Below are 14,121 nucleotides of genomic sequence, written 5' to 3'. Positions count from 1 at the left end.
GAAAGTGTGTTCTTGAACTTCCAGCTTTCCTGAAAGCCAGGTTCAGGTTTTGGCAGTTTTTGACAGACTGACTGGCCCTAGTTTCAAACCAGCAGATCGGAGTGTTGAGCCAGTGAGGACGTTGGAAGCCACAGAGAGGAATTCTTAGGTGAAAGGAAGTTCATCTGCAGATGAGATATGACATCTGTAAATCAGTGTGACTAACTTTCTTGTTAGGCAAATCCCAGTTTATATATAGATCTGACATTATGCTGCTTGCCTTTTCTAGTTGAATGGCTTTAACACTCCCTATTTTTTTTTATAAAATTGGAAGCCATTGCTTTTAGCAGCATTTTCAAATGGTCACATTGGACTATACTTCTAGTACATATATTAAAAATCTGAATCGGGAAAATTCTGTACTTCTCGGGTGTCTTGCTGGTAAAAGCCAGAGGGGAGTTTGGTTAAAGGGACAGACAACACATTGTTACTGGAATGGAAGAATGAATTTATAGTTTAGTACTGTATAAGCAATTGTACTGGGTATGGCTGAGCTGGAGTTCATTTGCGCACAGCAGCCCCCACAGTGCTTTGGAAAGGTGTTGATAACACACCAGAGTTTTGGCTACTGCTGGGCAGCACTGGCATCGTATCAGCTCTGTCTCTCCAACATTCCCCTCCATCAAGGGGCTGGGAGTGGGCAGGATCCTGGGAGAGGACACAACCAGGCCAGCTGACCCAAGTTAGCCAAAGGGATACTCCATATCAGATTACATCAGCTCAGATATAAAAGTAAGGGAGGGAGGAAGAACTGGGGGCATTTATTATTTTACAATGTTTGCCTTCCAGAGCAGCCGCTACCTGGGCTGAAGCCCTGCTTCCCGGGAAGTGGCTGAACATAACTCGCTGGTGGGAAATAGAGAATAAACCTTTTTCCTCTTTAATTATGTGTGTGCAAACATCTGCTAGTTTTGGTGGGTTCTTTTAGCAAACTGCCTTATCTCAATCTATGAGTTGTTTTTCATCTCATTTTCTCTGCCCTGTCCCACTGGGAAGGGGAGTGATAGAACATCTTAGTGGACACCTGGTATCTAGCCAAGGTCAACCCATAACAATATATGTTCTTCTCTGCTGTCTTGCATGCTGTAATACTTGCTTTTTAAATAAAAACATAAAGGTGCAATACCAGGGTAATTGCTTCCAGAAGTGCTTTGCAGTAGTTCCACAGAGTTGTTCCCTTCTCCAAAACGTGTACAATTTATAATACATAGTGTGTAGGAAGTAAAAACAGTGCTTTGGCCACAGTACAGTTTCTTCATCACACCTTCTTCCTCTGCTAACTTTGAAAATTTGATTCCTCTTGCATTCCTATCATTATGAATCCTATTGTCTTTTTTACTTACTGAATTTTGTAGTTTTCACCTTACCATTGTTTTAATACTTAACAAAAAATGTTTAACAAGCTGCTCTTTAGTACCTGATATTTGGTTGTCAGTTGTACTAAAAAGGAAGGTGCTGTTCTAGAAAAGAAAGTATAATTAGGAAAATTCTCTGAGCTCGCTGAATATTTTTAACATAGTTTTCTAACTGTTTTTCCAGAGAAATCAGAATGCAGAGATGCTGCTGTAAATTCAGCAACTGCCCAAGAGCTCTTACAACGTCTTGAATCTCACACCATCTCTTCCTCAGATGTGACTCATCTGCATCGGCTGAAATCGCTTGTATTGCTACAGGATATTGAGAGATTGAAAGATGCTTTGAAACAATTCCAAGAGCAATCTATGATGTCTCCTGGTAGGTACTATTCACTCATGTTCATACAGTGATATTTTTTGTGTGAATTAAAATTCACATCGCTTTAGTTTTTTAATTAGGAAGCTGTAAATAATTATATAATAGTAAATATATGCTTATACAAGATATGAAAGCATAATTCCCCCCAAAAATACAGTGATATCCCTATTTTCCATTTGTTTACAATCAATATGGAAGCTTTTCTCACTTTACAGCAACTACAGAATACAAGATGATTCAGAGGTTTAACCTAATATTTTTAAAATCTGAAATGTTTTAAGATGTAATCATATTTAAAGCATATTTTTAATACATTCCCTTGGTAGACTTTTTAAATTGAAGCAACTAACTTGTTTATCTTGGAGATTTTATTCCTCCAGTTAAGGATTCATTTTACATGCATAAGAATCAATAAAACCCATTATTTTATTTCTTCCTGGTCATCATGTGGCTTCTTTAATACACAGACTTTGCAAGCTAAATTTTGATGTACAGTTTTGGTTTTGTTTAAATCTAAACATCTGGTTTAAGTTTCTAAAAAATACTGTTGATAATGTAAAAATTTAAAGTTACTCTTTATAACAAACAATATCCTGAAGTCATTAATAAAAAGAAAAATTACTGTGTTACTAAATCTTTTCATGCCTGAGGCACAGGCTCCTTCTGTTCTTCAGTATCACCCCTATAATTTTAGTAGAATCTCTTCTTGTAAAGTTAGTAGTTCTTAAGTGAACGTGGGATCCACATGTAGTCCACATAAGGTATAATGATTCATTTTCCATGTAGTCTTCATTTAAACACTCGTTGCTACTAGTCATTAGAACTTGTGTTGCAGCACCAGACAGAAATCTACAAGATGTGCTGCATTTTCTTGCCTCCCAAAGAATTTAATCAGAGTTGAGAGCACTTGGCTATGGCATAAAGAGAATCTCAACCGTTTCAGACCGCACTCTAAGTCTTTTGAAGAGTAACAGCAGAGATGATAGTAGTGTGGTAACAGTGTAATTAAGATCATAGCCACCAGAGGCTTAGCAACAGCATTCAAAGAAGAGACATCTGCTTGTAACTTCATTAAATGATTTACAGCATGATAGTGGCTAAAGATCCTCATCAAGACTGAAGCCTCTTGAATGCCATGCGTTGGACAGAGAAAAAAGAGAATTCCTGCCTATGGAGTTCAGAGCCGATACATTTTGAAAAGGACACTCTTAGAGAAGTACATATGTCTTCTTTTAAGGGTAGATGTGCAGTATGACAACCCTTAAGGTTCTGATGGATGTGAAGTATCCACATATACATGGAATGAAATCCTTCTGTGCATTTCAAGCCTACAATCTCTGATCTTAATTATAATCACATTGTCTCATTGGATGTAATACATGTGTGCAAACCAAGTAGAGCTCAACAGGAATGATGAAAATGGTATTGGCCCTTTATGAATGAACTAATTAAGCTTCTATTGATTAAATCCAAATGGAATTGAAGTGACAACATTCATGATACTCTTTACAGGCCTTATCTAACTTTTATACAATACAGTTGGAGTTCTGTTGGGATTTGCAGCCTTGAGACAAGTTGCTCTGTTTACTTTTGTATAGCAGAAATGTCAGACTGAAGAGAGAAAACAGAAGCAAATTAAAACCCCTAATTTTCCAATGTATGTATTCATCACTGGAAAAAGCAAAAGACAGTTTACTGAGTGATTTTTAAAATTCATTAATGTTTCTACCGGTACAGCCTGGAATTGTTTACTCTTCCAGTTGATTTTTTTCCCTAGTAACTGCTGTCACTCTGGGCTCAATTCTAATCTCATTCCAAGTTCACAGTGGTGTAACCATAGTAGTTAATTTGATATTCATGAGGTACAACAACATAAGAAAGAGTAAAATAGATTCTTATAAATTATTAAAGGATAATTAAGCACCTGCTAGTCATTAATTTTCCTCAGCAGACTTTAACAAATACATTCTATTTGTAAGTCAGGAAATTGAATGAAAACATAATGGTCTGAAATTTTACTTTGAATTATGCCTTTAATTATACTTCTTTTTCCCTACATTTGGCTCAAAATCAGGTCATACTGTCCAGTGTGGGTTTTTTACATTTTAGTTTTCACTCCCAGTGAACAGGTGGTAAGAGTTATTACAAAAGCCTGTTGTCTTAACAAATTCAAGTTCTTATTATAGAAAGACAAGTTAAGGCTGTTTATGAAGGTAAAAATGCACAGTACATAATAGTAATCTCTAATTTTTTAATGACTTTGTCTTACTATCTTGTCTTTTTTCTCTTTATTTTTACTGGGGTGTGATGTACTGGAAGGAAAGGCCATTCCTTATTAACATGATAAAAAACTTGATTTTAGGAACATGTATTATTTATAACAAAATAAACATTTATTCCTTGTATTTCAAGAAGCAGTATGTTAACTGTTTTTCCCATGGTTATGATTCTACTTAAGATGCCATCATCAAAGATGTAAAGATGGGTGCTATGTTTTGTTCAGTTTTATGTTTAATTCCAGGAAGGGAAGCGTAAGAAAAAAATGAGAAGTGATGCGTCTCTTCGTATAAGTGCACATTCTCCATTAATAAAATTTACAAATTATACATACCATTATGTCTTTTATTTCCTCATATGGGTATGTTATGGTTTCATCCAACTTTCCATTGGGGTTACCAAGTCCCACTTGGTAAAGCTTATGCCTATTGATGATAAATGTGCTTTAGAATAAAGCCATGGGCTGCTCAAGGTCAGCAGACTACAAATTGAAAACCACTGGTTCAATACCATGATTTGGTATCTCCTTTTCATCTCTTAGCATGTTATTCAGACTGGAAATCACAGTGCATCCAAAAGAAAAAAGAAATAAATTTCTGTTTTGTCTTAAGCTCTTAGATCCCACTATTTGAAGTCATATCGAATAAAGGCCTAACAAGGGTGGTGGTAGGGTCTGATAAATTTTGCAGGAAAAGGAAATGCTAAGGAGATTCAGACACAAAAATTATCAACAGTAGTTGTTATCTTTTAACATTTCCTTTAAATGAGAAAAAATACTTAAGAAAATCTCTATGGTACTGTTTGTACTGTTTAGTTGTCATCCTCCATCAACTTACCTTGTACTTTGTGCTTCAGATTACTCCATCAAGTTACGTTTGACCTTGTACATGAGTGATTATAGTTGAGGTTAGTCAAGAGTGTTCATATGAACATGGTTATTAGAGTGTCATTGTTCTCAGTCTGTAGAGGATGCCCTATTACTATTTCAATTTATTTTGTAGTCTTTAACAAAAAGTACTTACCTCTACCTAAAATCTTCTGTAAGTGCAGGGAAGAGAATGCTCAGAAGTCACATAGACATGGATTTCTCATGATGGGGGCTTTGCTGGTCTCTGTTAAAGTCTGTGGCTGTTAGCAAAAGGAAGCCAGAGACCTTCATGATCCTCCACAGTGCAGTGGGCAAAGGAAAAGAGCTGTGACTGGAAGTAATGCTCCCTTTGGTGGTTGGCAACTAGCTTTTGAAATGAGAGCTACTTAATTCCCATTTCACATCAATTATTAAAGCATAGGTGATCGCCTAATTAAAAAAAAAGTCATTATCTCCTAATTTATGAACTCATTTATGAACTTCTACTCATCAGCTTCATTCTATTATATATTAATATTTTCCCTTTGTTGGTTAGGTTCAAATCTCAAACATACTCTTCCCTTGTTGCCTAGGAAATTATCACTCATGGCAGAGCTAGAAGCTTCTTCTAACTGCCTTTTTTTGGAGAATTGTCATTTATATAAGTCTTCGTTGCAGGGGGAGGTACATTTTGCAGACCAGAATACACTTACTGTGTGCCAACAGTGCAGAGGCTGGATATACAGTGGACTTAAAATGATGACATTTACATTTCTTTTTTTTGAATGAATGAGCATTCAAAGAAAAGGAAAAGAAATTTGAAAACTGTATTAGCATAATGTTATAGAATCATCTTAAATATGATTATTATGTGATAAGTACTGCACAAAGTCCTATCATTAAAAATCAATGAAGTCATGTAGGTAATCTCTGAATTTAGACAGAAGCTGTAGCATTTTGAGGCTTTAATGCAGCTATCTGTATGATATGACTCATTCTCAACTGGGGCTTCTAGGTACTACTGTAAGTTAAATAATGATGTGCGAAATTACTCTCCAGACAGAAAGAAGCCTTGCCCATATGATCATGTCATTTCAATTACATTTTTTTCTGAATTATTGAATCATAACAAATAGGAAATTTCGAAGTTTATGAACAAAATTGTTTCTCATACAAATGACTGACCTCCTAAAATAAAATGCACCTGCTTATGTAGAAATTCATATGTATTAGTCTTCAAGCTCCAGTATCTGTATTGGTCTTTCTGAAATGTTAATATTGAATGGAAGCAGATGTAAGTCTTTTTCTTAGTGTTCAGAAATGTCATGGAGGTATTTCAGGAGGAATGTGTTTTCTTTGTTTTCAGATCATGCCAAGGTAGCCGCATCTCTGTTTCACTACTGGATTACAGATATCTTTCCTGTGAAGAACAGGAAATAAAGCCTTGCCCCTGTGCCCATATGCACAGGATTAAAATTTAATATACAAACTCTTAATCAAGTAGCAATTGTTCAGGAAGAGCAGTGTCAATACGCATTCTACACCTTCAGGTAAATGAATTACTTTTCTGTGTTACAAACTCCAGAAGACAATAAAGGTATAACTACAATGGGACTTTTGTGATTGGTTGGTCAAGAGTGTGGCCTGAGTCTTCAGCTGCATTAATATGTACATTTCACTTTAGGATAAGTGGATAGGATAGGATAACTTAACTGGAATGATAAAGTCTCTATCAGGTATTTTGTTTTAGAAGTATAGTATTATTTTTTTTGTTTGTAAATTTATCATTCCTCTCTGGAAGTTATATTTCTTGACTTTTTTTGTATGTCTGCTTGCCTGGAAAACAGAACTATATTTTTTTATATTTAAACCTAAGCAACAAAATGTCTGAGGAATGTATTTTTGCTGAATAAACTGCTAAATTGTCAAAATAGGTATGTTTCTACATGTGGGTCATGTGGGTCCTGTTTGCAGTTATGCAGAAACTTGGATGGCATTTTCAGAACTACTCCATGGCTCAGCCTGTTACAATCCAGCAGGTTTCACTGACTGCAGAGTTATGGGACTGGGTTCTCTCTCCCTGATTACTGTGTAATCTGTCTACTACTGTGTAATATTTCTGCTATTTAATTTAACCAAGTGTAGATACTACAGTAAGTAATATCCATGGTTGTAAAATGTTTCGGAATCGTGAAGATAAAAGTGCTTTGTCAGAGGCTCTTCTCTCCGCTGTATCATTCCTCGGATAAGTGATACAGAGCAAACCATGTTTTATGCATAGGTGTGTTAGTTTTGTCATTAGTAAGATAGCGACAACATATTTAATTCCCCCAAGATGTGCTTGGAGGTGTACTACTGATGAGACTATATAAACATTGCATGGGTTTTTTTGCTTTGTTTTTTCTGTTTTATTATATTGCCTGATACATCCTGTTGCAAGGCATTGGTTTAGTGATGCTCAGAATTTGTAATAAAAATACAGTCATACCTCTTTCTCATTAATTGAAGAAATTAAAAGGGATTTGGTAAAACACCAAATGACTGCAGGTGCAGAAAAACCAGTCTTATTGCCGAGCAATAAGTGCAGTTCTGAAGAACTTGAGTTTGGTCTGTATCTGCTAGGAAAGCTCTATAAACCAGCCTTTGCAGAGGGGAAACTAGCAGTGTGTTCCCTGTTTTAATGCCCCTAAATTGCTAACACATAGGCATTGAACTGTAGCTATGACTTTTCACTGAGATCCTCTGTGCTTCAGTCCCACATCTGGAGAAAGAAGAAAACATGACTTGAATGTGAAGCACCTAGATACTCTCTTAACTGACTCATGGGAAATGAGTCACTTCATCCTCACTTTAAGGTTTGAATGTCACACAGTAAATGAGGCCTAGGAACTGCAAGAAAGGATGCACAGACACTCATTAGGTAAACATCATCTGTCCTAAACACTGAATATGAAAAAAATAAATGAGGTCATGTAATTAAAGACAGACTTTTGAAACACAAGTACAAAAGAGATCAAACTAGGACCACAAAAATAACTGTACTGTCTGCATTTCCTGATACTTGAGTGACTGTGCTGAGAGATAAGGCCTTGGGTAGACCCCAGGACCTGGTGATTCCTCCTACTTGTCCTCTGGATCCCAGGTTGGTGTATCCAGAGATCTGGATGTCAGTGTAGATGACTCCAGTTTCCACGTTTCTAAGTTCAAACAGTAGCAATGCTTAAGCACATAGCTCAGGGAGAGACACACACACACACACACACACAATGCTCACATGGCTGACTATGCAGCCCTTTGATCCCTTGAATAGCAGGACCGCCACTCTCCTATCCCTGCCTGGACTCTGGGCCCTCATGCCTGCTCTGTGGCTCTCCTGGACACCAGCTAGTCCAGCCTGGAACACACTACCACACGTTCACACACTCGTCTCACAAGCACTCATGCACTTGCGTCACAGCTTCGTTTATTGCTTTAATTTCTCTTATTTATTACTTCTCTTTCAGTGCTTGGCCATTTCTCATAATCATACAATGACTTGAGTTAGAAGTGACATAAAGATCATCAAGTTCCAGCCCCCCTGCCGTGGTCAGGGGTACCTTCCACTAGACCAGGTTGCTCAATATTAAAGTGATTTTTAAAATTCAACTGAATTTTGAATAGCTGCATATAGATGAGCCGATTTTGATATCTTTGCCGAACAGAAATATTTTCACAGAATCACAGAATGGGTAAGATTGGAAGGGACCACAGTGGGGTTACCTGGTCCAGCCTCACTGCTCAAGCAGGGTAAAATTTTGTACTATTCCAGTGAGTAAAAGTTTGCAGGTCAAAAATGTACTTTTCTTGAATCAGGTAATAATGGAGAAAAGATTACTTTTGGTCTTTCTTTTTTTCCCTTTGCTTTTAGCACTGTAAGAGCCTTATATTCTGTGGAGAAATCAGCTGGCCCCAGCTAATCAAGCCCAGGAGCAGTTTCTGAGCATAGCCAGTTACTCAGTGATATCTGATGTCTTTGCAAATGACCTGTGATAGGAGCTGAGTCTTACACCTACCAAACCTGCCACTCTTGCACTAACAGGGATTATGAAGAGGATAAAGTATGCTAAAGAGTTTAGAAAATTGGACCAAATTCAAGCAGATAAATTGTAGATCGTCATTGTAGATAAATGCAATTGAATAAGAGTGTATTTGTTTCTGAAACAAATGTGCCAGACAATGGTGTGCTGAACTGCAACATGCCTGAGGACACATCAAAGCAATGCACAAAAGAACATAGCAGAAAGATCTAGTTTAAAAGCAAAAGAAACGGACATTACTCATAGTTTAAATTAGGCAATGTACTAAAAATGGCAGGGGTTCCATATTTGACATCCTATTTGAAGTCAAAAAGATTTCATACGTCACAATTTTAATACCTGGTCACTTTTCTGCACTGCTTCTCTAAAAGAAACTGTGCTCAATCTTACACCTTTTCAAGTTTATTTGAGCAGTGGTATAACAATGTGGCTGAGATACAAAAACTGAAAAATTTAAATTAATATCCACTAGTGAACACTGTTTTTCATTTCACTATACATGGCTCCTTCAACATAGCAATGAAACATTTATCCCTTTAGATTTTCATGCTAAACTTATAAATGGCAAAGGAGATGGCCTTGAATTTTTGCTTCTTCAGCATCATTCAGTTTAATGAATGTGCTGCATCATGTGGAATTTCTGAAACATGGAAGAGTTTTTGAAGTGGATTTTGCATCAGAATACTTCTGGCTAAACTGTACACACACTATTATTAGCATATTTCAAACTTCCATGAAGACAGAACTTTAAAATTTTAGACTCCAAGAGTAGGAAGAATTTAAGGATCAACTGGAATGTGACATGAATGTGTCTTCACAGGTTAACTTTCTAGTTTACATAATTGAACAATGTACCGTAAGTAAGGAGCAGCAGCACAGTGGGAGAGAAATCAGGCTCTGATAGGCAGTGGTCCCTTACCAGCATGTACAAGGAAGACCACAGAGGCTGAAGTCATTTAAAGCATCTATAGTAGTGAATAAGCTGGTCACTTGTATGCAAGGGTATGAGTTCAAAGCCATTATCTCTATATATAGGTACATGTTTTATTCTTAAAATTGCCTGTAAGACCTTAATTTTTCTCTTTTGTGGAAATGTAATATGGGAATCAATCTCTAATGTTACAGATTTTTACTGCTTTGTAATTGGTGCAATATTTTATGTAGTGCTTTACAATCATGTAGAGTTATAAATTCCTTAATGTGTTTCCTATGACAGCTGGCTTTTCTCTCCTGCACCAGTGTAGAGAGTTACTACTCAACAGGCTGAATGTCTGAAATGACATCTGGGGGGGGGGGAACTTAAAAAAAAAAAAAAAAAAAAAAAAAACAAGAAAGAAAACCAACAACAACAAAAGCAAACCAAAAAAAACAAACAAACAAATGGCAGCATGAAGGCAGAAGATTTTTAAGCTGTCTTTCACCAAAGAAAACTTATTTCACCCAGTAATACCATGTATAACATAAAACCATTCCACAGACGTAGAGTGGAAAGAGTGTGTTATGCATGTACAATATGCTACACATTGGGCATAATAAGAGAGAGGTAGTGCAAAAGATGGCAATCTGTATGATTGGGAAAACATATTATATTTAATATTTAGGGAAACCTCAGGTTATAGCTATGCAGCTTTTGTAGTTAATTGTTTCAGCCCTGGATTGCTCGCTCCTAAGGAGGGCTGTATTGCACATGTTTATGCAGCTAATTAAGTTTTACTCTTTACTGCTTTATTCACTGCAGTGCATCTGAGTAAATTTTGTTTGTTTTAAACTGTTAGATGTATGCAGGACTAAGGCGAGGGGGGACATATGTATTTAAAAAAAAGAAGAAATTTAGATGCTGTATGTGTTTACTATCTCTAAGAATCTAGGAAAAAACTATATATTTGTACTAGTTTGAAAACAAACCAGTGGGAGGCACCAAGTCAGAATAACAATTTAATGGAAATTAAAGAAAAAGGGAAAAAAAAAGTAAAAGAAAACACTGTCAAACTGACAGAGTCAAGGTACAACCTGACACCCTGTTAGGCAGGGTGGTGGTAGCAGTCTGGTAGAATGGTGGCTGCAGTCCTCTGAAGCAGTGATCCTGTAGTAAAACAGTCTGCTCTTCCTCAGGAAGTCCAATGGTGGCTGTGTAGCTCCTGTCCTCTGGAAATCCAGTGGGAAGCCGTTCCCTCTGGTGCTCAGAGTCCCAGATTATATCCATGATGGGATGCTTGGTTCCTCCCTCTGGGTGGAGCATCTCACAATGGGGTAATGAGTCATGAGGCAAAGTGTTGATTAGGCTCATTAACAGAAGATAGTCCAGAGGGAGTTATCTCTGAGTCAGGCGGCAGGACAATGATGGGCAATTAACAGAAAGATGGTCTGGGGGGAGGAGGCAAGGAAAACACTGCCCCACCTGGTTTCAACGGCTCCTGAGGATGGTAATAGAATACACTGCAACCCAGGACAATATTCTATGATTATTTGAAACTGCATATGCACCATAGTTAGTGAAGGTCAAATATATAGCTTTAATAAGGATGTTCTCCAAGTTGAATGCTTAACTTTATAGAATTAATAGTATGTAGTCATTTTAATGAGCTCCATACTCTGGTAAAGTGTATAAGCAAGCTGTAGTTCTCTTTTATATTCTTACTGCAAGGCTGCATCCTGTTTTAGGATACATAATGGACAAAAAAGAAGTGTAATCTAAGATTGAAGAGGAGTACGCAAAAACAGAATGAAAGAATCTTTGGTTCAATACTTACTTTTCTTTTGCATCAACTCCAGGCAGCTATAGGTTGTATCAAGTAGAGGCTGCCTTCTTCACTTTCAAGATCTTTGCCAGTCTTCTTCATCCCTCATTCAGTGCACAGATGATTCCTCCATCCCTTTCAGCCTCTGGTATTAACTTCCATCACCCATTTGCCATACTTGCAGTATGCAAGTCTACAGTGCAATCTTTCCATTGTCTTCCCTTCCTTCTTTAAAGCTCTCTTTTGCTGTGATCCTTGCCAAAACCTTGGCCACAGCCTGGTCAGTATGGTGCTAGGACAACTGCCTACTATGGTGTAGTGGTTTGGTCCAAAATACTCATTACTGTTTATCTGCTGTGAGATAAGAATTAGGAGAAATGCAAAGCAGGCACCAAACTTGAAAGAATATAAAGAAGTTTATTAACAGACCTAAAAGAAGAAAAAAAATTATACCACCTTCAGAACTCTCCTCCTCCCCCCACCTTCCTCCCTTCTCCCACTGCCAATGTGAAAAGACAACCCTTAAGATGTTCAGTCTGTTTACCACTTCCATAATAACCTTGTTCAGTCCATTTAGAAAGAGAAGTCTCTTCTTGCTCATGCTATGAAAACATTATCACAATGAGACAGCCACCCACTTCCAAATATTGTTCAGTCCATTTAGGAAGAGGAGTCTCTCTGCCTGCGCGTGAGTCCTTTCCCCCGACTTGCAGCTTTTCCCGCAACTGCTTTCGAGGGTCCACTCTTGAAGTTTTTTGGGGTACAATTTTAAGGTTGAGCCGTTCAGAAACAAAAACAGAGGCCCTTCTCCTTCCCTGGGAGCAAAGGGTCTTCATCATCTTCATCGTTAGGACTATCTCTGGGAGCATCTCTAGGGACTGAGGTTTTCTCCTTTCCCGTTTGGAGCAAAAGTCCTCATCTGGTTCATCTCTCCCTGTCCAAACTTCTCATGAAATTACAGCTGCGTCAGCATCTGCCTATCTCAGCACAGGTGCTTTTGCTTACGAGTTGAACACTCCATCCCCCATATCTTCATGAAATTACAACAGGATACTCTGATATATCATAGCTTCACAAGAGAATTTCAGCTTTAAGCATCTCCTCTCTCTCTTCCCTCAGGTTTTCAGCTCTTCACAGCAATAAAAAGGGTTAATCTCACCTCGGCCTTGCAGCTTTGCAGCTGGAATGTTGAATTTTTCTTATCGCAGTGGAGGGGGGGGGAGCCGAGCCGCTCCGGCTGCCCACGGCAAGGCAGTGGGGGGGGTTCCACGGCTGGAACAGGTCCATGGCTCCAGGATGGCCGTGGCCCGGCCCGGCCTGGCCCAAGCAGGGCCTGGCCGGGCCCGCTGGGCCCCACACGGGGCCCGCAGCCACCTGTGCCAGCGCCGGAAACGAGAGAGAGCTTGGAGGGGAGTTTGCCTATTCTTAAATGTGGATAACAGAGGTGATCACAACTTTAAGTGGCTTAGAGAATTGTCCATATTCAAACTGGCCAGCTGATAGGTTCTGTCAGTTCCCAGAGGAAACTGTAAGCACCCCTTAGCAAGGACGTCCCTTCCAGGACTATGCTTGCTAACCTATGACATATGGTGACCAATGTTGCCTTATTGTCTGTGTCCTCCCACATCAATCTCTCTGTTTTCACCCCTGTTTTCTCCTTTCCTAAATGAGTAGCAGTTTGATGCAGGATTTGCCTTGCTGCACAGCACCAGTACAGCCAGTTGCTATCACATCTGAGATGACAGTGTGCTCAGGAAATGTAATAGGCCTATCCACAATGGAGAACATGCTTGAATATGTGGGCAAGGCTGCTGATAGTTTAAAGTGGCGTCATAATTTTACATTGCACATGTGATCAGTTTGGAGGCAATGTTCTTCTGCAGCTGGCTAAGGAGAGCTTGGAGGCATGCAGGGTGGGATTTGTTTCTCCTGACTTCAGATGTCTGCACTATAGCTTTTACCATCTGAGCTGCCTATCCTAAAGAACTTTCTAATCCCTGGGATTAAATAGCTTGATATAACTGACTGCTGCTAGATATCTATTTTAGAATTGGAACAGTGGTACCAATGGGATAATTTAGGGCTTTATGTTGATTGGTATGGAAGCATAAATAGGTAAGTCATGAAAACATCTGCATTGCAGACATCTGGATCTTGTTAAAAAAAAAAAGAAAGAAAAAAGAAATGAAAAAAGGTCATTTACTGCATCTGAGAAAAGGACAGGAATGTGTGTGTTGCATGACCAAAACATCACTTGCTCCTGATGCTGGTCTGGCAGTGGCAAGCTCTTTCAGGTTGCACGGGGCTGTGACCCCCTCTCCTTGATGTTTTCATGGCTTCTTTTGTGAAGCTACTGCTTGGGAGTGGTAAAAAGGAAAAGGAGAAAAAGAGTAAGGAGCTGTTGTAAAGC

The 14,121-nt window shown here is 38.4% G+C and overlaps 1 protein-coding gene across 7 annotated transcripts in view; it reads left to right on the top strand.

Moving 5' to 3' along the window:
* ERICH1 (glutamate rich 1) overlaps nucleotides 1-14,121 on the top strand; it is a 95,050-nt gene that overhangs the window by 63,604 nt on the left and 17,325 nt on the right. For 4 of the 7 annotated variants that reach the window (XR_007202085.1, XR_007202084.1, XR_007202087.1 and 1 more), the window contains exons 5-6: nucleotides 1,579-1,773; nucleotides 6,264-6,447. Coding sequence is in view for 2 of the 7 variants with exons in the window: in XM_048296332.1 (XP_048152289.1) it covers nucleotides 1,579-1,773; nucleotides 6,264-6,337 (269 nt within the window). In the remaining 5 variants the exon portion in view is untranslated. The other 3 variants (XR_007202088.1, XM_048296332.1, XM_048296333.1) reach the window with 3 other exon arrangements.

Source organism: Corvus hawaiiensis, chromosome 3, assembly GCF_020740725.1.
Source record: "Corvus hawaiiensis isolate bCorHaw1 chromosome 3, bCorHaw1.pri.cur, whole genome shotgun sequence".
Taxonomy (NCBI): Eukaryota; Metazoa; Chordata; class Aves; order Passeriformes; family Corvidae; genus Corvus; species Corvus hawaiiensis.
This window is presented reverse-complemented; position numbering and strand designations above follow the sequence as displayed.